At 37.5% G+C, this 24,238-nt stretch overlaps 1 protein-coding gene across 1 annotated transcript in view; it reads left to right on the top strand.

Annotated features, from left to right (window-relative positions):
- Window positions 1-24,238, top strand: part of SEL1L2 (SEL1L2 adaptor subunit of SYVN1 ubiquitin ligase) — a 72,945-nt gene that overhangs the window by 21,994 nt on the left and 26,713 nt on the right. The window contains exons 3-9 of the mRNA XM_045194832.2: window positions 947-1,000; window positions 1,428-1,487; window positions 1,578-1,659; window positions 2,951-3,105; window positions 3,735-3,791; window positions 14,383-14,451; window positions 15,287-15,364. Coding sequence (XP_045050767.2) covers window positions 947-1,000; window positions 1,428-1,487; window positions 1,578-1,659; window positions 2,951-3,105; window positions 3,735-3,791; window positions 14,383-14,451; window positions 15,287-15,364 — 555 coding nt within the window. The remainder of the gene's footprint in view (window positions 1-946; window positions 1,001-1,427; window positions 1,488-1,577; window positions 1,660-2,950; window positions 3,106-3,734; window positions 3,792-14,382; window positions 14,452-15,286; window positions 15,365-24,238) is intronic.

The raw sequence follows: 24,238 nt of genomic DNA, 5'->3' as shown, positions 1-24,238 counted from the left end.
CAAAATATATCAGAAAGTGAAGTAATTTATGAAAGTTTGGTGATGCATGGAACACATACACTAAAACCTGTCTACAATGGTTAAGAATAGTAAACAAATTGGAAGGTATAATAATGAGGGGAGACTTGCTCCATGAGATATCAAGATATACTTTAGACCTAGCCAGTGTGGCTCGGTTGGTGTGCCAGCCGTACACAAAGGGCTGTGGGTTTTATTCCCAGTCAGAGAACATACCTAGGTTGTGGGTTTGATACCCCAATCAGGATGCATGGGAGGCAACCAATCAATGTTTCTCTCTCACATCGATGCTTCTCTCTCTCTAAAATCAATCAATATATATATATATTTTAAAAAGATATACTTTAAGCTACAGTGATCAACATAATTGCATACCATGTTTTGTTCATTCATCACTGATGATGGACACTTGGGTTGTTCACAACCTTAGCTATTGTGAATAATGCTCTACGAAGATGGGCATACAACTATCTCTTTGAGATCCTTTTTTCAATTATTTTGTATATATACCTAAAAGTGGAATTGCAGGATCATATTGTAATTCTATTTAACTTTTTGAGGAATCATCATGTTGTTTTCCACAGTGGCTGCACTGTTTTACATTTCCACAAAATTTCTTCATACTGTTGTCAACACTTCCTATTTTCTAATTTTGCTTGTTTGTTTGCTTTGGAAGTAGCCATCCTAATGACTATGAAATGATATCTGATTATATTTTTTATTTGTATTTCCCTAATAGTTGTTATGTTGAGCATCTTTTCATGTGCTTCTTGGCCATTTATATATTAGAGGCACTTTGTTATGGTATAAGAAGTAAGATAATGCTAATTATAATGAAGCAAATACTTAAAATACCCCTTACCAATGTAGATAAGAATAATTGTGAAATAAATGAATTGATTGATTGACTTTTTCTTTTGGGCTTTAGGCATTAGGATTTTTGTCTTCTTATGGGATAGGAATGGAATATAATCAAGCCAAGGTAAGGTCATTCTATTTTTTCTGAAACAAAACTGATTTTTCAAAGGGACATTGAATAGAGATTCCACTCTTTAGATAAACTGACTCACTGTAGCACAGAGATTAAAAGCACCAGCTAAATAGAGAAGTTTAGGATAAAAATACCACAACTTTCTTAATGTCTTGTATTCCAATTTCTTCATTAAAGGTAGAAAATAGCTACTTCATAAGGATTTTGTGATAATTAAATAAAATTTCATGTACAAAGCCTTTTCATAGGCTGCAGAGCTCACTAAGACACCCCACAAAATGTCAGAAGAAGAGAATGAAATATGGAATTTATTTTGGAGCACTTAAAGGTTCATTTCTGTGCTAGGAAAAAAAATGTAATGATTAGTTTGAGTTTCAAATTTAGATTATATATGTATATATATATTTTTTAACTTTAGGCACTGATATATTACACCTTTGGAAGTGCTGGAGGAAGCATGATGTCCCAGATGATATTGGTTTGTAAATTGAACATTCTTGGATCCAAATATTTGTATTATAAATACAGCACTGTCAGAATATTAAGAATATATATGCCTGTGTTTTAGGGGTACAGATATTTGTCAGGAATCAATGTTCTACAGAATTGTGAAGTTGCCCTGTATCATTACAAGAAAGTGGCAGAATATAGTGAGTAATCCACATAATTTATTTTAAGATAAACAGACTTTCCAAGCAATTAAAAACTAAATCAATGCCAATTGACATATTTATGAAAGTATTAAAAGACTATGCTTTTAACACCTGTTGTAACACAATTCTTTTAATACAATGCAGAGTTTTCTGATTTCTTATAGTTATTTTTCAAAAAGTTTTAAATGATTGTCCTCATCTTTTATTTTTGTTATTACATGTCCCCAGACAATTCTGCTTTACTTGTTCTTGTTTTGTTCTTTATTTCTACTGAGAATTTGAATGTAGTATCAATAAATATTAACATTTAAAATATGAGATGACTTGTTTAAAATGCCTGGAGAAATGGATGTAACATACATACATTGGCGATCTCTGTTACTACATTTGAGAACAATTCAAATAATCATTGTTCTATTACTTTATCTGTGGTCTACAAAAAAAGAGAGCATGAGATTAACATACCATATTCTGCTCCATGTATAATGTTTAGTACTAAACCCATGGTTTATTAATGCACATGTATAATGCACATCCTTATTTTCCCCTCAAAAATTTGAGCAAAAGTGTGCATTATACACAACAAAATACAGTATGTTCCTAGAATAATTTTCAAAGCTGTATATAACATTTCATCTTACAATATCACTGAACCAGACTACATAATAGAATATTAAATAAAAGTCTGCCAAGAAGTGAATAAGGTAAAGTCCATTTGATTAGTTTCTATAACCAGAACAACATCTAAATATATGGTTTTTGCATTATTAGGATCTGAGAAAAGAAAGGAAAATAACTACTTTTGAATTTAAGATGTTATATATATAACTATATGTATAGTTCAAATTGCATGCTTTATTAGATTTATTCAAGCATAGTTATCTTTGTATTTATTTACAGATTATCCATAGGAAGTAATTAAGGAGCAGTTATTGCTCTTATATTGTAGTTTTGGGAAAAGTCAGTAGTGGGAGGGGTCAGTTGCCTTCTCCTAAAATCTGTAAAAGCTATCTTTTTTTCTTGAAACTGCTTGCCCAAGATCTTGCCCAAGTAGGGTCTGATACATGTTGATACAATATTTGCATGGGTTGCAAAGTTTTCTTGCACTTTTCTCAGAGCCAAATAAATTCAGCAAATTTATATCACCTGAGGATATTTCCCTTCTGTTAATAGACTAGATCTGTGCACAATTTAAAGAGAATAGGACTAACAGTGTTTTCTCTAAGTTGACTGTTACCTCTTGCAACCTTGTGTATTCTGGCTATTCTCTGGCTTGTTTTATTCACAGTTGCTGAAAAATTGGAAAGAAGTGAAGGTATCCCAGTGGAAAAAGTGAGACTAACTGAGATACCTGAAAATCTGCGTTCCAACAGTGGGATTCTGGATTGGGACATATACCAATACTATAAATTTTTGGCAGAAAGAGGAGATGTTCAGATACAAGTAATGTATACAGACAAGTTTAATTTTAAGAACATGCAAATTGCCAAGGGCTTGATTTGTTCCGAGAACTAGAGGAATTAAAAATGCTCCATTTTAAATGAGAAAGGGAAGACACAGTCTTTCCTCTTTGTCCTTTTATGTCCCCTGACATTTGCAGTTCCTATGGTCTATAGGAAACCCAGTAATGGCATTTTTTTTACATCCACTCCTAAAAATTCATTTTTAAAAAAACCTAGATTTTAATTATAGAAGAAAGCACCCTCCAATGTTGGTTTTAATATAAATGAACTCTTTCTTATCAGGATCTAGACATGTTCTGTCTTTGGGATTGAGAATGGGATGGTGTGTGTGTGACCTTTTAGAGTCAAGAGTTAAGGTCTCTAGGTTTATGTGCCCAGGTATTACTGTATACCAGCAGGCCACTCATTAAAGAAGCTATATGCTCAGCATCAACAAATTACCTAATCAAAGATATAGTCTGGAATATTTCCCTGCTTCTTTTTAAAAGACGTATCAACTGCATCAAAGTGAATCAATATACTAGAGTAAAATCACCAAGTAAAATTTTTCTTTCCTTTATTTAAATTAATAGCACTGCTAAAATAATTTTCAAAAATCCTCTTTCCCAGGTTTCTCTTGGACAATTACATCTGATTGGGGGGAAAGGTCTAGATCAGGATTACTACGTAAGTCAACCTCAAGATTCCATCATGTGGGGTGTGAAGGGTAGTAGTGAGGTAGGATGATGGGCCAGTGAAAAAGGAAGGGGGAGTGGAAGAGTTGCTGGGAAAAGCTTGCTGCTGCCTCCTTAGTCAGATCAGCTTCCCAGCTTTTGGGAAAGAACAAAATTCACCAGAGGCAACAATTTTCCTACCTGCCTCCAAGTACAAAGGTATAGAGGCTTCAGAAGGAGCAGTGGGGACAGGGGAGTTTCCATGCTCTGAATTTTGCCTCTTTCCACCCAAACGCACTTTTAGACTAAGGGAAGAGGATACCTCCACCTGCAGACCTTGGACATTCCCCAAAGGCCAGCAGTGGAAAGTCCACCTGGGAGTTTCCTACTAACAAGCCTGTGGACTAGCCTCAACCCCATATGGTTAGATCAGAGGACAAACAGCTTTCAATGTAATTAGAAGTATTATTAAGCACATTTATAAATTAGTATAGTTTCTTCAATCATTTTGCTTAACCTTACCTTATCCCAGTGAGGTTAGAAGATTAATTAACAATTCAAATTTAGTGAAGAAAAAGCAAATAAAATTGACTATACAGGGTCCTCCTTAGTTAGATACTGGAGTCCTGGGATGAGGTCTTGTCTAGATGCTGACCCTAGATCCCCATGGATCTGAGGAAGTAACTAGGATTCTTTTTAAAAGGATTTTCAGCCCTTGTCATTTTATAGCAGCCATGTGCTCATTGTCTCAAAGAAACACTTACCCTATTTTAACATGGTCCCAAAAGCTAATAGTATAAATTACTTTGTAAGGTAGTTACATAAAAGAGTTATCTATTGTTACTTTCCATCTCACTTTATTTCTTTCTTTTTCTTTTTTTATTGTTGTTCAATTACAGTTGTCCCCATATCCCCCCATTACTCTACTCCACCGTACTCACCCCAACCTCCCACATTCAGTCCTCACCCCTACCCATTGCCTATGTCCTTGGGTCTCTTATACATACATGTCCCTTGACTTGACCTTTCCCCTCCTTTCATTCATTACCCCCCACCCCCTCCCCTCTGGTCACTGTCAGTTTGTTGTTTATTTCAATGTCTCTGGTTCTTATTGCTCACTTGTTTGTTTTGTTGATTAGGTTCCACTTATAGGTGAGATCATATGGTATTTGTCTTTCACCACCTGGCTTACTTCACTTAGCATAATGCTCTCCAGTTCCATCCATGCTGCCACAAATGGTAGGAGTTCCTTCTTTCTTTCTGCTGTGTAGTATTCCATTGTGTAAATGTACCACAGTTTTTTGATCCACTCATTTACTGATGGGCACTTAGGCTGTTTCCAGCACTTGGCTATTGTAAATTGCACTATGAACATTGGGGTGCATAGGTTATTTTGGATTGGTGTTTCAGGGCTCTTAGGGTATAATCCCAGCTGTGGAATTGCCGAGTCAAAAGGCAGTCCCATTTTTAGTTTTCTGAGGAAATTCCATACTGTTTTCCATATTGGCTGTACCAGTCTACATTCCCATCAACAATGTACTAGGGTTCCCTTTTCTCTACAACCTCACCAGCACTTATTGTTTGTTGATTTGTTTATGGTACTATGTTGAATAAGATGGAGAATGTGGACACCCTTGTCTTGTTCCTGATTTTAAAGGAAACACTTCTGGTTTTTGCCCTTTGAGTATGATGTTGGCAGTACATATTTTGCATATGGTCTTTATTATATTAACTTATGTTCCCTCTAGTCTCACTTTGCTGAGTGGTTTTTATAATAAATGGGTGCTGGAATTTATCAAGTACTTTTTCTGCATCAATTAATGTGATCATGTGACTTTGTCTTTTTTATTTTTATTTTTTAAATATGCTTTAATGATTATGCTACTATAGTTGTCCCATTTTTTCTCCCCTTTATTCCCCTCCACCCTGTACCCTCCCTTCCACCATCATTCCCCTACCTTAGTTCATGTCCACAGGTCATACATATAAGTTCTTTGACTTCTCCATTTCCCATACTGCTCTTAACCTTCCCCTGACTGTTTTGTACCTACCATTTATGCTTCTCACTCCCTGTACCTTTTCCCCTATTTCCCCCCTCCACCCCCACACTGATCACCCTTCATGTGTTCTCCATTTCTGTAAATCTGTTCCTGTTCTAGTTGTTTGCTTAGTTTGCTTTTGGTTTTTTATACTGTTTTTTAGGCTTGGTTGTTGATAGTTGTGAGTTTGTTGTTATTTTACTGTTCATAGTTTTTTATCTTCTTCTTTTTCTTAGGTAAGTCCCTTTAACATTTCACATAATTAGGGCTTAGTGATGATGAGCTCCTTTAACTTGACCATATCTGGGAAGCATTTTATCTGCCCTTCTATTCTAAATGATAGCTTTGCTGGACAGAGTTATCTTGGATGTAGGTCCTTGCCTTTCATGACTTCAAATACTTCTTTCCAGCCCCTTCTTGCCTGTAAGGTTTCTTTTGAGGAATCAGCTGATAGTCTTATGGGAATTCCTTTCTAGGTAACTCATTTTATCTTGCTGCTTTTAAGATTTTCTCCTTATCTTTAATCTTGGGTAATTTAATTATGATATGCCTTGGAGTGTGCTTCCTTGGGTCCAACTTTTTTTGGACTTTCTTGAGCATCCTGGACTTCCTGGAAGTCTATTTCCTTTGCCAGATTAGGGAAGTTCTCCTTCATTATGTTTTCAAATAAGTTTTCAACTTCTTGCTCTTCCTCTTCTCCTTCTGGCATCCCTATGATTCGGATGTTGAAATGTTTAAAGTTGTCCCAGAGGTTCCTAAGCCTCTCCTCAGTTTTCTGAATTCTTGTTTCTTCATTATTATGTGGTTGAATGTTTATTTTTTCTTTCTGGTCCAAACCATTGATTTGAGCCCCTGTTTCCTTCCCTTCACTATTGGTTCCCTGTATATTTTCTTTATTTCATTTTGCATAACCTTCACTTTTTCCTCTATTTTGCAACCATACTCACCTATTTCTATGAGCATCTTGATTACCAGTGTTTTGAACTCTGCATCTGATAGACTGGCTATCTCTTCATCGCTTAGTTGTATTTTTTTTGGAGCTTTGATCTGTTCCTTCATTTGGGCCATATTTTTTTGTCTCGGTGTGCCTGTTATGTAGTAAGTGGAAGAGCCTCATGTATTTGTCAGAGTGGGGCAACTCAAGTCGCTGCATTGTGGCACGTATGTGGGGCAGGGGTCTGAGAGGGAATAATGACACTTGCTCAGCTCTCCACTTTCAGTCACTTCCTCCGCTTCCCACCAGCAAATTGGGCCCTTCTGGTGCTGATTCCCGGGTGGGTGGTTTTGTGTGCATTCTAGGAACCTGTGGGTCTCTCCAATGAATTCTCTTGTGAGGATGGGAGTTTCTGCTGCCTCAATCCCCACAGGTTTTTTCAGTCAGAGATTTTGAGGCTTTATTTCCCCGGGCTGGAACCCTGGGTTGCACAGTCTGTCTTGTTCCCCAGTTGTTTCTTCAGGTTTATCCACAAGAAAATGTTGGACTGCCCAGAACGCCTGCTGCCACCTCACCTGCCTGGGTCCTCTAGCCACCACCTTGCTGTGAGTCCTCTCCACCCTGGCTGCCTCTCTCTGCCTCTCCTACTGGTCTGGATGAATGTTTCTTTAACTCCTTGGTTGTCAGACTTCCATACATTTTGATTTTCTGGTAGTTCTGGTTATTTTTGTTTTTAAATTTGTTATTGTCTTTCTTTTGGTTGTTCAAGGAGGCAAAGTGTATCTCCTTACACCTCCATCTTGGCAGGAAGACCTAATCCTTTGTATTTCTGTGTCATCAGTTGTTACTTTCCTCTTTGATTTCTGATTTTGTTTATTTGGATTATCTCTCTTTTTTTCTTTATGTGTCTGTTTAATGGTTTGTCAATTTTGTTTATCATTTCAAAGAACCAGCTCATGGATTCATTGATCCTTTGAATTGTTTTTTGAGTCTCTATGTCATTTAATGCTGGTCTGATCTTATTTATTTCCTTTCTTCTACTAGCTCTGGGATTTTTGTTGTTGTTGTTGTTTTTCCTCTAGTTCTTATAGGTGTAAGGTTAGGTTGTTTATTTGAGATTTTTCTATCATCTTTAGGTAGTTGTATATTGCTATGAACTTCCCTCTCGGGGCTGCCTTTTATGTGTCCCATAGGTTTTGGTCTGTTTTGTGTTCATTTTTATTTGTTTCCAGATTCTTTTTGATTTCTTCATTGATCTCATTGTTGAACCCTCATTCTTTAATAACATATTATTCACCCTCATTTATTTGAATGTTTTTGAGGGGTTTTTTTTTCCTTGAGATTGGTGTCTAGTTTCAAGCCATTGTGATCCAAGTAGATGCTTGATATTATTTCAATTTTCTTGAATTTGTTCAAGCTTGTTTTGCATCCTACCGTGTGGTCTATCATTGAGAATGATCCATGTGCATTTGAGAAGAATATGTATTTTTCTTCTTTGGAGTGAAATGTTCTGTAAATATCAATTTAGTCCATTTGACCTAGAGTGTCATTCAATTATGCAATATTTTTGTTGATTTTTTGTTTGCAAGATCTATCCATTGTTGACAGTGTGATGTTAAAATCCCCCATAATGACTGTATTATCTCTTTCTTAACATCCTCCCACATTTTCTTTATATACTTAAGTGCACCTATATTGGGTGCATATATGTTTACAAGAGTTTTATCCTCTTGTTGAACCACTCCCTTAAGTATTATGTAGTGACATTCTTTATCCCTTGTTATGGCCTTTGTTTTGAAGTCTACTTTGTCTTACATAAGTATTTCCACCCCAGCTTTTTTGCATGAACATTTGCATGGAGTATTTTTCCCATCCCTCCAGTTTCAGCCTATGTGTATATTTTGTTCTTTGGTAGGTCTCTTGTAGACCACATATATGTGGGTCTTCTTTTCTTATCTATTCAGCTACCCTATGTCTTTTAATTGGAACATTTAATCCATTTACATTTAAGGTTATTATTGATAGGTACTTATACATTGCCATTTTTTATTTTGTTCCTGTGTTCCTCTGTCTCTCTCTTTCCTCTCTCTCTCTCTCTCTCTCTCTCTCTCTCTCTCTCTCTCTTCTTTTTCTTAAAAACAGTCCCTTTAGCATTTCTTGCAGTGCTGGTTTGGTAGAGATGTACTCTTTTAGTCTTCTTTTGTCAGGGAAGCTCTTTATTTCACCTTCTATTTTAAATAAGAGGCTTGCTGGATAGAGTAGTCTTAGTGGCATGTCCTTACTTTTTATCACTTGAAACATTTCATGCTAATCCCTTCTGGCTTGTAGTGTTTCTGTTGAGAAATCAGCTGATGGGCTTATCAGAGCTCCCTTGTATGTTGCTAGCTGTTTCTCCCTTGCTGCCTTTAAGATTCTCTCTTTGTCTTTAAATTTTGCCATTTTCATTGTAATTTGCTTGGAGTGGGCAGCTTCAGTGTAAGGCTCTTTATAAAGATAAGTGAAGCCCAGTTTGCTGCCTAGCAAATTAAATATCAAAATATCTGGAAATAACTAGTTCACTTTTTTTTCTTCTCACTGTTGATTTAATTAATCTTTCATGAGTTGTCACCACAAGAAATATTTTCAGCCCTTCACCCACCACAAAATTCTTAATTATTGAAAAGTATTGTATACACAATACCTTTGATTATATTATCTTTCATTTCTATACATACATTTTTATGTCATTTGCATTTCTAAATATATACAGATCAGAATGAATTGGATTAGAAAATCTGGGTGTTTTGGTATATATTACTAAAATGGATAAGGAATAATTAAATTACACTTAACAGAAAAATAATATAAACATGTAAGGTCAACTGCTTTATCTACATTGCCACCCATTAAAAAGAGCTAATATTGTTCTTTTCCAAAATGATTACAAAGCCTAAGACAAAAGAAGTGCTCATAAATGTCTTTAGAGCAATATATTTTTGGCATTTTATTCTGTAGGAAATGTTACAAACTGATTAAACTAGGAGTTTTCTTAGAAACAACAAAAAATTATGCTCATTTTTTTTGAAAAAGAGATGTGCAATCAAATAATAAAACTTCACTTGGCATAATACCTGAGACATACTATATTTTATAACCAGATATCATCAATTATAAGATACATTTTTATGTTCAACTGAGAAAGAAAAAACACTGCAAACAAATTCTACGATGCCATTGATGATAAGAAATGTCTATTAAAGGGGGATATACATCTTAGAATCAGTAAAATATATGGTAGGTGGTCAGTAAATCTATGAAAAATGGATGTATGGATGGAGTCTTAGTCCGTTTGAGCTGCTGTAATGAAAATACCAGAGAATGGGAGAGTTAAAACAATAGAAATTTACTTCTCACAGTTTTGGTGGCTGGAAGTCTGAGATCAGAGTGCTAGCATGGTTGGGTTAGGACTCTCTTCCAGTTTTCAGACTTCTCATTGTTTCCTTGAATAGCAAAAGGGGTGAGCTAACTCTCTGGGGCCTCTTTTATAAAGGCACCAATCCCATTCATGAGGGCTCTGTCAATCACCTCTCAAAGGCCTCACCTCCTATCACTTTGGGCATTTTCAGTATATGAACTATGAATTTGGGGGGAACACAAATATTCAGACCATAACAGATGAATGAATACTTGATCTTAACTTTTTGAAAGCAAGAACTCAGGTTGGCTTTTGCATATCCATCAAAACAACTTGCATGGTATTTTTATTCAGTGTTTAGTAAAGTATTGAAGTGATAGCTTTAAGGGTAGGCTAATTTAAGTAGAAAGAAAAGAGAATGGAAATGCCAAGTAAGCTATGAATGTGGAGTAGTATGGAACAGGGAATTTCAGAAAACTTCAATTCCTTTGGTCTTTATTAAATGATTATATTGAAGAATGTGGAAAGCTCCAAGATACTTGTTTGCTTCTGGTGAATAGAGTTATTATCTTTAAACAGTTCAAATCTAGTTTTCCAGTGTGAAACTTTTTTTTCTAGAACTCACTATTGCCATATTTGAGAGCCAAATTCTGAAACTGGACTTTGAAAATGATTTCATAGAATCATAATACTAGAGCTAGAATGGACCATAAAGATTAAAATCCAGTCCTCTTATTTTAAAGATTTATAAATTTATTCTTAAATGCACTCATTTATTTACTCATTCCAGAAATATTTTCTGAGTGTCTAACATATAGGAGACACTGTTCTAAATATAGAGGATTCAACATTGGAAAAGACAAACAGTTAAACAGACAATTAAATCAATGAATGTATGACATTATAAGGGAGGACAGCATGCTCCAGGACCACACAGAAGAAAACATGAATGAGGAAACCAAGGCTTGGAGATGCTGTGATGTGTACAAATTATAGTAATCTAAGAGTATGTTTGGATCTTGGCTCAATAGAGACATTCATAAGAAATACCTTTACTTTTTATATCGGGCTCTGATAAATGTAATTTGTAAAGCATACATTTAATTTATTTATTCATGTTCATAAATCTTAAGTGGCTTCTATATTCCACCAAATAAAATAAAAGTCCTTAGCCTGGTATTCAACATTTCTGTAATATGGACCCATCATATTTTTTCAAGTCTTAGGTTTTAGATATTCTACTTAAGTCATACTGAAGTAATTACTATTTCCTGGACACACCTTGGACATTCCCATCTTCTTTCTTTTCTCATGTTATTCTCCCAGCCTATGATAACCTCTGCACTGGTAAATTTTCTCCATCTTTCGTGAGACCCTTATCACTTAAGCCCTCTTTCTTTAACTGAGAAGGCTGAGTGCCAAGTACATGGGAATTGGATTCAGGCTTTTCGTGGGACCCCAGTACCAGATGCATGACCCTTGAGTGTCACTAAAAAGGCTTAGATATTAACAATACCTTCCTTATAGTGTCATTGGGAAGATTAGTTAAGAAAAAACTTGTAAAATACTTATCACAGAACTGATTACAATATGTATTATTTGATACCCCTCTAATTCTTTTTTGGTGTTCCTTTTATCCCACCTATCATCTATTGTCTTGTTGCCATTTATATATATTCTTTTGTGGGCACAGTGTTTTTTATCTATGAATCACCTGTAATATTTAGCATACTACCATATATACATCAGGTTTCAATCAAGCTTTTTAAAGATAAATGAAGAACAGAAGAGCCCTAACTGGTGTGGATCAGTGGATTGAGTGCCAGCCTGTGAACCAAAGAGTTGCAGGTTCAATTCCCAGTCAGAGCACATGCCTGGGATGCAGACCAGGCCCCCAGTTGGTGGGGGGGAGGTATGAAAGGCAACCATACATTGATGTTTCTCTCCCTCTCTTCCTTCCTCCCTTTTTCTAAAAATAAATAAATAAAATATTTTTTTAAAAAAGAAGAAAGGAGATGGATGGATGAATGGACACATGATATGATGAGGTCCAGCACTGGTGATATTTGTATTTATGTCCACAAGACAGACTGACTTAACTACCATATTTTTGGACTATAAGATGTGCTCCCCACCCCCCAAAATTTGGGAGGAAAATGGGGGTGCATCTTATAGTCCGAATGTAGCTTATCTGGCTCGCTAGGGCAGGGGTCGGCAGTGGAGCAGGGTTTGGTTTTTTTTTCCCTATTTTTCTCCTCTAAAACCTAGGTGCGTCTTATAGTCCAAAAATACAGTAATAAGCCTGTGGTTGTCAAATAAGTCAGCAATAATTCTAGAGCAAATTTACAGATAAAAGAACTACCCACATTTCTTCCTTAGACGATTTCTTCTTTGGGGGAAGCAGCAGACCCTTGCACATCAGCCTAGTTAAGGCTTTTTAAAGTGCAGAAGAGTTGTGTCCTAATAAGATGCTTTGAAGAGTGTCTTCATTTCTCATTCCCGGGGCTGACTTTTTTATTACTCCATATAATCTCTGAGGAGAGCTTCTGGGAGTTCAGGATGAGGCCTAGGGAATGAGGCAGCAAGGGACAGGGCAGACCGTATGCATTCTAGACTGAGTGTTTCATTTAATGTTATGACCTAGAGAGAATCAGAAGCTTTGCTGGCATCCTTCAATTTGATTTAGAAAGAATTGGCCTCAAGGTCACCTCTACAGAAATATCTGGTCTCAGCAGGCAGACAGTGCCTGGTCCTATTCATTCTGCCTTATACATATTAGGATGCTACATACCTAATTATGCCAGTTGTATAAACTGTCTTACAAGTACATGGTATCAACATAGATGTGTACTTTTTCAAAACAATGGACCATTAGGTGTGCAGCTGGGATTTATCTGTTCTCATTAAGTCATATTCCCATAAAGCCTTTCCAAATGTGAAAAGTCCTCACATTCTAAATATATATGTGATGCACACACACACACATACACACATAGGGTCTGGTAGAAGTAAGGCTTACTTGAGTGTGGTTGGTAGGGTTTGTGAGTGTCTCTCACGAGATGGACAGCAACTTGAACATTTCACCTAAAATGTCATATGGTGTGCTTGAGTGTGATATTGTTATGTTACAAATTACATGCTTATGATTTTGTAATAAAAAGGAGTGTTATTTGTACTGAAATATATATGTGTGTGTGTGTGGTCTCTAGGATATATGTATATATATCTCCACACACACATATATACTAAGGTCTGGCCAGAAAGTATCCGGTCACATAATATGAAAAATAGAGATGTTTACTGAAGAAGATAGAAGAAACATTGTACATAGGACAATGATGCCTCAGTTCCCTTCAAAGTAAGCACATTGGGACCTCCCACAGTTTTCCCATTTTCCATCAGATCCCCCAACATATTTTCTTGAATCTCATCAATAGTCTGAAATCTCTGCCCTTTCAAAGGTGATTTTAGTTTTGGGAAAAGTCAGAAGTTTCAGGGCACCAAATCTGGGCTGTAGAGAGGCTTAGTAACCTGGGTGATTAGATGTTTCACAAAAAAACTCTGCATGAGACGTGATGCATGAGTGGGCATATTGTCGTGATAAAGCTGCCAATCACCAGTTGTCCATAGCTGAGGCCTTCTGAATCACCCAAATACTTTCCACAGAGGAAGGTTCAAGCTTAACACATAATTTGATGCAGATTCATTGCTCTATTCACTCAGTCATTTTGAATGTTATGGCTACACAGTACACATGCTCACTCAGTGGCACCTACCTCCCCCACTGATTGTTCACATCATTGTCCATGCATGTGCGTTCCAGTCCACTTCCCTTGGTTTCCAGGTTACATCAGTGTTGCGCACACCATTCTCATTATATTAACAGTGGCTATACTTTTTCTGGACATACCTCGTATATACACACTTACACATATATACAATATGTGTGTTTGTGTGCATAGGTGTCTATATATATACACACACATATATACACACATATACATATATATGTGTGTGTATATATATATATATATATATATATATAGTGTACATATTTATATATTCATTCTCCCATTCTTCAGCTTATGGCTCAATAGCATTTGGAATACTGCCTTGAAGAAAGAGGACATTTCATAGAGTTTTTTAATGCATGTTAAATGAAATAACGTTTTCTTTGAAAAGCCATTTTGTAGAATATGTTTATGACCGTCAATAATACTGTTCCATTTCTCTCCAGAAAGCACTATACTACTTTTTAAAGGCAGCAAAGGCTGGAAGTGCAAATGCCATGGCATTTATAGGAAAGGTACATGCTTCATCTTGATCAATAACTTTCATTTTTTAAAAACCTAAGAAATTAATGGTATCAGTTGATTCAACCCAATGTAGGGTACAGGGATGCAGGCTTCTTTCATGGAAGCAGCTCAGATGGGCATTTGGCTACAAAATGAGGGTAGTATTCCTGAGATGATAGTTTTTAAAAAGCCCCAGAAAGCAGCAACTTGCATCTCAGACACCAAAAGCAACCTTGAAGTATACCTGTCCCAGGGTTCCTGACTGAGTATAGTTCAGAATCTCTCCCACGATCCTTTCCCCTGGCATGTAACAGGAGATCAGGGCTAGTTATGCATGAAAGACTGGTACATTCTTCAATCCAATGAGGTCTCTTCTTCCTTAACTCCCAGAAGGAGACCCAGCTCCAGGCTGACCAAAGTCCACTCTTGCATTCCTGTAGAAAGGAATGTTCTTTCTTCTTCAGAGACCACTCCCTCTGCCAAGTACTGCCTTTGGCTCCCTGCAGCCAGCTTATATTTATTAGTAACCATGGGGAAAAGTGCCCTGCTTCCAGAGTGCTACATACAGTAAATTTAGATGCTAGAAAATGTGAAAAAACACAAGTATGGCTCATGTTTTGGTCCTTGGGCAAGGTCACTCCAGAATGCATCTAGTAGATTGTTTCTTTAGTTTTCCCTTTTTAAAAAATTGAAGTGCGATCCATATGACATAAATTCATCATTTAAAAGTGTACATTTCAGTGGCATTTACTACATTGACAGTGTTGTGTAATCTTCACCTTTATGTAGTTCTAAAATACCCTCAAATTTCTTAGTTTTTTACATCCTCTTTTAATTTTTTTCCAGATGTATTTAGAAGGTAATGACGCAGCACCACAAAATAATGCTACTGCTTTCAAATACTTTTCCATGGCAGCCAATAAGGTATGTACTCAGCCCATTTCTGCAAACACTTGAAAATACTTGGCTTCTATTACATACAGACTGGTGCTGAACAGTTGACTCCAAAGCCTCATGCCTGGCTAACAGGCCTAAGAGGACTTTTGTGTCCAAGAGAAGGAGAATATTGTTAACTATAAAATATGGGGTTTGGGTCACAGGGGGGAAATGTCTTCTTGGTACATAGACAATGCCAATGACTTGTGCTATCCTAGCAGAAGACCAGAGAGAAGCTCAGCTCTCCCCTCTCCCATGCATAGATGAGGCCATCTAACTCAGAAAACAATAAATAAAATACAGTAGATAAGGACAGAGGAAGGAAAAACTCAATTGATAAAGCAGTAACTTCAGGACAATAACAACCAAGAAATGCCCAGTTTTCTCCTGCTGGACCTTGCCCAAAAGCTGAAAACCCCTCTGGCCCAAGAAGAAAGTTGTCAGAGAGGCAGGCAGAACAAGATGATTGAGAGCAAGGCTCTGCAGACATTTGATTTGAATGCCAGCCTTCCTACTTACTAGCTGTGCAACTAGGTATGGGGGTCCTCCATTCCACAGAGCTCCCCCGGCCTCCAGTATGAGAATAAGTCTATCAAGACATGATCTGCTTGGGGAGGAAAGGCTGACCAACAGTCTCTCAGAGGAGAAAGGCCTTGAGCCTCTTTCTCAATGGGCTTTTATTGGGTTTTGTTTGCATACGGAATACAGGGTGTATATGTAAGCTCATCAGTCATTGTCAGGCAGTAATGATCAAGGAACAGATTACATTCAAAGAACTATAAGGGGTTATTCTGAGTCAGGGTCAGATAGATAGAGTGGCCACCAAAGGGCCATAAAAATTTGGGAAACAAATTCATTTTATGCTGGGACCCTTAACATTTAAATTGAGGGCATTCTTAGCAAAGCAGATTTCACAGGATTTTATGCATTCTTTCTTAGGCCTGATTACCTCCCACAACCACCCTTTCCAGCACAGGTCTGCACTGCCTCCAGCATTGTTTTAGGCTTAAGTCAGGCAAGGGAAGTAAGACAGCCAAGAGATTAGGAGACTTTTTAAAGATAGCATGAGGATTTAGGCTATAACAATGCCAAGGGGTGAGGGTCTTTTGTCCCTTCTCCATAATCCCCTAAACCCTTCTCTGATGGCCCCTTCTGTGACTGTGTCTGTCTTAGGTTGTTCCTTCCTTGAGGAATCTTACCCCTCATTGACTATCCAGCCATCCTCCAAGAGCCAGGCAGCGTGAAGTAAAAGGTGTAGAGGCTGTGCCCCTGCTGGGAGGATAAGTTTTGTCTCCTTAGTGGCTTATGGTCCCAAGGTCTTTTTATTCAGCCTTAGCCATGGTGGGTTACAGCTTCTGAAACCAGGCGGGGAGGTTCCCAACAACTAGAAACAAGTTACTTAATCTTTTTGTGCCTCAACTTCCCCACTTATAAAATGGGGAAGTTGAAATAAAGATTTGCCTTGTATTGTTGTTGTCAAGATTTGTTGAGTTGACATTTCTGTGCTTCCTATTGTGAAGTAGTTAAAGCACTGCCTGGCACATAGTAAGCACTATGTATCAGTTATTATATTTGGCAGCCTGGGGCCAGTTAGAGAGTGAACTTCAAAGCATATCCAAGGCAAAATGGATTGGGTATATGAGGGAATATATAAATGGTGTTATACTGAAGTTTTTGCCTGGTTGCTAGGTTCAGTGAGGCTGGTATCTGTCAGATAGAACATAGTAGACTACCCTGAATCCCTTCAGTATGTAAAGAGCTCCTAATCACAACATTCATCAGTTTAACATGGTTGAAAACTTTCTATCCCTGCACAACAGGAAACATTTTATTATTATGTCATACTGCAACACTAGCGGTAATGATAGGCTCAAATCTGGGAATATTATCAACTGTTCTTTTTTTGAAACCCACATGCTGCTCTTGGAGCTTATTTATAAACAACTAGTGCTTTGATGCTGCTTCTATTGTGGCGTAAGTCACTGAGAAGACTGGTACTCAACTCCTCTCCCTTGTAATTTATATGAAATTGTTGTTCAGCAAGACAGTTATCTGGTGTAGCATTAGATTAGGATGACAAGGAAGAGCCAACCAAAAAAGGGGTAATATAATAGGAAAATCTCTTGTAATCTGGAAAGTAATGCTGATTTGTCAGCCCAAAGGAATAATGCCAGGAAGTTGAGTGGGTAAATTAACCAAGGTCCCAAGCTATTCAGGGTTGTGTAACCAGCAGTGATCTAAGTTACTCATGTTCTAAACCTGAGCTACCTTATTTTGTATTGTATTTAAGGTAATTGCTCTGGCATTGTATTTAAGGTAATTGCTCTGAATGGTGTCAGGTGGACATGGCCATATATTCCTTTATCATAACCTGGACAATTTATGAGGTTTCTCACTTGGGGTCACTACTAAAGTAAAAGGTTTCTGTCTTCCACTCTTTGCTCACCCATACTCTTACTAGTTTTTTAATTGCTTTTCAATTTGATTTTGAATCATATCAGTACCAGGATTCAAGGATACAGACTTTATAACTCTTTTGTCTTGCATTTACTCAGGAACATGAGCATTTATCCTATGATACTGGGCCCACATTGGACTACATTCTTCTTGTTTTCTCTCTCAAACCTCTGGACATATCAGGTCCATCCCCATCTCCATACTTTTGCCCTTCCTTCTCCCTTCCCAGACTCTCATATTCTGAATCCTACTCATCCCCCAGAGCAGAGTTTAATCCTCTCTCCCTCCACAAAGCCACCCTTACCCTTCTTGGCTCATGTAATCTTTTCCCTCTTCTGAACTTGCCCTGCACTCATGCTACATACTGCTAGAACTTTACTGCTTCTACCTTAGGGCTTCTCCCCTACTGTCTGAAGACCATATCTCCTCAACTAGAGAAGGGCTACAGTCTTGGTACATAGTAGGAGTTCATTAAATATTTGCCAAATGATCATCTCCTCCGTAAGTTCATGTCAATTAACCTAAGCAAGGGCCCTAATGTGGAAGTTATATGTGGGGTGATTGCTTACACAAACATTATGTTTGACCCAGAAAGTGTTTCTAAAATTAAGGAAATTTCATATCAAAATCTGGATATCAAAATTGTCTTGGAAAATGGGTAGAACTGACCATATAAGGATGCCAGTCCATGTAACAACTGCCTGGAGAGGATCCAAGATGGTGGCATGGTAAGTGGATGTTACAGTCACCTCCTCCCAGGGCCAAACTGCATACACAACCAGCATATAGAACAATCATCCTGAATAACCAACTAAAGACTAGCTGAACAGAAGTCTTATAACCAAGAATCTACAGAAGCCACATCAAGACTGGCAGGAAGGGCAGAGCCATGAAAAGGGCTAGCCCCACACCCATGTTCAGTGGCTAAAACTCTAAGGGATATCTCAGCTATAAAGTTTCCCCTGAGAAGCACGGAGTCTCAACCTCAGGCCAGGCTCCCCAGCCCAGAGCACAAGAGCCAGGAAGAGGAGCCCACATACTATCTGGCTGTGAAAATCAGCAGGGATTCTGTCTGCCAGGGAGAGATAAGAGTCTGCTAGAAACCCAGGCACCCTCTTAAGGGCCAACATATAATGCCTTGTTTGTGGTCACCACCCTTGGCTCTGGCAGAGGGAGGGCAGCTCAGAACAGACTGCTGTGTGTGAAGAGACCGGATTGTGTGGCTCCAGAAAGAGAGCTGAAGGGACAACTGCCAGGGTCCCTGTGCTGAGTCCCTCTCCCACACTGCCCACAGCCACCACCTTTTTTGGGGTTGAACTCTCTCTCCCCTCCATAGGGCATCAGCCTGGAGGAATGCAATAGCCCCACCCTCCTGACTTGCTGTCACCCAACCCTGCTGAGCTCACACACTGCAGAGGAGTCGGGTGACTGGACATGTGGGGTCTAGGTGGACTTAGGTCATATCAGAGACTGAGTTGTGTGGCTCTGAGACTCAGGCCACTCCTCCTCTTCCTGAGAGCCTGACTGCAGCTGACACCCCACAAGAGATTAATTAGCTCCACCATCCCAACTCCTTGCTACGTCACTCTGCTAAACTCAGGATCTAAAGGAGGTCTCAGCAGAATCCAAGACAGACTGAGTCATGTGTCTAGGGTGGAGGCCATTTTTCCCTCAAACTATTCCTGTATAGAGTCCTGCCTTTATATGGCCAAATTGGTCTATTTGAGCCTGATAAGCTCTGCAGGCCTCACCCTAATTACTACCCAAGACTCTTCCCCAACACAAAAGTCTGCAGGCACCTGGCAGGTGGCAGCTGGTGCTGGTATACTTTGGGACTTTTTCTGAATGGTCTCAGGCCCAGCACTAGCACAGAGTTTGAATCTGTATCAGTCTGGTGAACACTACTTGCCCCTGCCTGGTAACTTACTGAGAACCTACCTCATACAACTGAAGTACTGCCAGAGGCTCTTTCAGTGACTGAGCCAAACGGGCAGCCAGTGGAGGCAATCAGATGCAGATCTCAGGATGCCTTGGGCCTTTTGCTGATCTGCCCCCCAACTTATTGCAGGAAGCAGCCAGCTGTGGTGAACAGCTTGGTTCTTTCACTGCACACCCAGGCCCAGAAAGGGCAGTCATAAACTGTGGATACCATTGTAGCTCCAAGCAGTTTGCTCAGGGGAAGTTATAGGGAGTTTCTGACATTGACCTTCACTGAATTCCCTCTCAAGAAGCCCCCAAATCAACACATACAGTAGCAGAATTCAGACAATATCAGAGCAGGACCCAATTAACTCCACAAGTGGCACATCCAATAGGAGATCTTAGCAGGCACCAAACCCTTCTGGTGATAATTCCACTTTGTGTGGTCAGCACCCCACATAGTATCTCATAAACTAGCTGGGGTCAATCCTCAGAGTAAGCCAGCCTGAGGATAGACCCCCCCACACAGGGGCAAACAGCAATCAAAATTCACCTATAATAAGAATACACACACAGTACATTCCTGGAGACTGCACCACTGGGACCCATAAGACACCTAATACATAAGGCCATCCTACAAAGACTGGAAGACATAGCAGATCTACCTAATACACAGAAACAAACACAGAGAGGCAGCCAAATGGAGAGACAAAGAAACATGCCACAAATGAAAGAAAATGAAAAATCTTCAGAAAAAATAATTAAAGGAAATGGAAGCAAACAATAAACCAGATATAGAGTTCACAATGGTTATATAGATGCTCAAGGAACTTAGGGATGAATAACTTCACCAGCATAAAAAAGGACATGTAAACCATAAGAAAGTACCAGTCAGAAATCAAGAGTACACTTTCTGTAATGAGTAATACACTAGACCAGAAACTTTCAACCTTTTCTATCTCATGACATTTATAAACTACTAGAATTCTGCAGCACACTAAATAATGTTATATTTTTTGCTGATATGACAAAAAAGATATAATTTTGATTCATTCACACTGGATGTGTTGGCTGTTGTTGTGTTGGCTGTTGTCATTTTTTTTATTGGACAATCTAAGAGAAAAGAGGTCAGTGCCCTGATTAAATAGTCAGATATTACATGTTTTAAAATATCTTGTGGCACACCCATAATCCAGAGCACAACAGTTCAAAATTGCTGCAGTAGAAGAAAGCAAGAGCAGGTTAGATGAAGCAAAGGATAGAATCAGTGATTTGAATACAATGTAGCAGAAAATACCCAATCAGAACAGCAAAATGAAAAAAAAAATTAAATGAGAATAGTTTAGAGGACCTTTGAAACAACATGAAGCATAAGAATATCTGCATGCTAGGGGTACCAGAAGGAGAAGAGAGAGAGCAAGGAACTGAGAACCTATTTGAAAAAAGAATGCCTGAGAACTTCCCTAATCTGGTGTAGGACAAAGGCACACAAGTCCAAAAATGCAGAGAGTCCCAATCGAGATGAGTCCCAAGGGCCTGTAACCAAAACTACTCTACTCTAAGAAAAAAGAACTTCTTAGACAACAAAAGCTAAAAGAGTTTACGATCACTTAATCAATATTATAAAAAAAATATTAAAGGGACTTCCTTAAGAAGAAGAGAGAAAAAAGAAACATAGTTATAAAGAATAAAATAGAAATAAATATGTACCTATTAACATTCACTTTACATATAAATGCCTAAATACTCCAATCAAAAGACAAAGGGTAGTAGAATGGATAAGAAAACAAGGCCCATATATATGCTGTCTATAAGAGACACACCTGGGAAGGAAAACACACACAAACTGAAATAAAAGGATAGAAAGAAGTATTTTATGAAAATGGAAATGCAAAAGAAGTCTGTGGTAGCAATACTTATACCAGACAAAACAGACTTTAAAACAAAGTCTATAATAAGGACACTACAATAACAACAAAGAAACAATTTGACAAGAGGATATAACCCTTGTAAACATCTATACACCCAACATAGGAGCACTTAAATATATAAAACAAATTTTGGTGGATATAAATGGAGACTTTGACAGTTATACAGTCATAACAGGGGATTTTAACACTCCCATTGACGTCAATGGCTAGATCTTCCAGACAGAAAATTAACCAGAAAATGGTGGCCTTAAATGACACACTATGCAAGATGGGTTTAATTGATATTTTCAGAGCATATCATCACAAAGTAGCAAAATATACATTCTTTTAACATGCAGAACATTTTCTAGGATAGGCCACATGTTAGGACACAAGTTTTTATAAACATAAGAAGATTGAAATTATATCAAACATCTTCTCTGACGACAGTGGTATGAAACTAAAAATCAATTACAAGAAAAAACTGAAAAATGCACAAACACAAGGAAGCTAAATAATAGTTACTAAACAATAAGTGGGTTAACAATGAAATCAAGGGAGAAATAAAAAGATACCTTGCGACAAATGAAAATGGGGACACAACAACTCAAAATCTATGGGACACAGAAATCAGTAATAAGAGAGAAATTTATAGTATTAGAGGCCTACGACAAGAAACAAGAAAAATCTTAAATAATCAAAACTTACACCTAAAGAAACTAGAAAAAGAACAAAAAACAAAGCCAAGAGTGAATAGAAGAAAGGAAATAATAAAGATTACAGCAGAAACAAATGAAATAAAGTCTAAAAAAGACAATACAAATGATCAATGAAACCAAAATTTGTTTCTTTGAAAAAATAAATGAGACTGATAAAATTTTAACCACAGTCATCAAGGAAAAAAAAGAGAGAGAGAGAGAGAGAGAGAGAGAGAGAGAGAGAAAGAGGGCCTATATAAATCAAATCAAAAATAAAAGAGGAGTCCTGGCCGGGTGGCTAAGCTGGTTGGAGCATTATCTTATACATCAAAAGGTTGAGGGTTTGATCCAAATGCAAGATAGAAAGAAAAAGTGATACCCTGACTAGTGTAGCCCAGTTGGTTGGGCATTGTCCCACAAAGAGAAATGTCACTGGTTGATCCCCAGTCAGGGCACATACCTCAGTTGTGGGTTCAACCCCCAGTTGTGACATGTATGGGAGGCAACCAATCAATTTTTCTCATACATCAATGTTTCTCTCTCTCTTTTTCCCCCCCTCTCTCCCTCCCTCCCTCCGTCCCTCCCTCTTTGAAATCAATAAACATATCCTTGGGTGAGGATTAAAATTTTAAAAAAGAATTTTAATGAAAGAGAAGTAGCAACTGACACCACACAAATACAAAGGATTATAAGAAGATATTACAAACAACTATATGCCAACAAACTGGACAATCTGGAAGAAATGGATAAATTTCTAGAAACATACAATCTCCCAAAACAAAATCAAGAAGAAACAGAAAATCTGAACAGACTAATTACAACTAATACAATTGAAGCAGTAACCAAAAACATCCACAAAATAAAAGTTCTGGACCAGATGTCTTCATATTTGAATTTTACCATGTATTCAAAAAAGAACTGATACCTATCCTTCTCAAATTATTTCAAAAAATTCTAGAGGAGGGAAGACTTTCAATCTCATTTTACAAGGCCAGCATTATTTGAGTTCCAAAAACAGATAAAGACATTACAAAGAAAAAAATATAGGCCAGTGTCCCTGATGAACATAGATGCAAAAATCCTGAACAAAATACTAGTAAATTGAATCCAGCAATACATTAAAAAATCATACACAGTGATCAAATGGGATTTATTCCTGGAATGCAAGGTTGGTACAATAGTCACAAATCAATTAAAGTTATATACCACATGAACAAAACAAAAAATAAAAAGCATATGATCATATTAGTAGATTTAGAAAAAGCATTTGACAAAATCCAGCTCCCTTTTATGATAAAAAAAAAACTCAGCTAAGTGGGAATAAAGGGAACATATCTCAACATAATAAAGGCCATATGTGACAAACCCAGAGCTAATATCATAATGGAGAAAAACTAAATGTATTTTCTTTGAAATCAGGAAGAAGGAAGAGATGTCCACTTTCACTACTCTTATTCAACATAGTACTGGAATTCCTAGCCACAGCAATTAGACAAGAAGAAGAAATAGGCATCCAAATTGGAAAGGAAGAAGTAAAGTATAACTGTCAATATTTGTAGTGACATGATACTGTATGTTGAGAACCCTAAAGATTGCACACACATATACAAAAACCTACTAAAACTGATAAATGTATTCAGTAAAGTAGAAGGACTTAAAATAATTATTCAGAAATTTGTTGCATTTTTATACACCAGTAATGATTATCAAAAATAGAAACTAAGAAAATAATCCCATTTACAATTGCATCAAAAAATAAGATATCTTGGAATAAATTTAACAAAGGAGGTATATATTTATACTCCAAAAAATATGACATTAAAGAAAGAAATTGAAGAAGATACAAATAAATGGAAGCATATACTGTTCTCAAGGAT

Source organism: Desmodus rotundus, chromosome 6 (genome assembly GCF_022682495.2).
Source record: "Desmodus rotundus isolate HL8 chromosome 6, HLdesRot8A.1, whole genome shotgun sequence".
Classification (NCBI taxonomy): Eukaryota; Metazoa; Chordata; class Mammalia; order Chiroptera; family Phyllostomidae; genus Desmodus; species Desmodus rotundus.
Note: the sequence above shows the minus strand (reverse complement) of the source record. Positions and strands in the feature narration are given on the sequence as shown.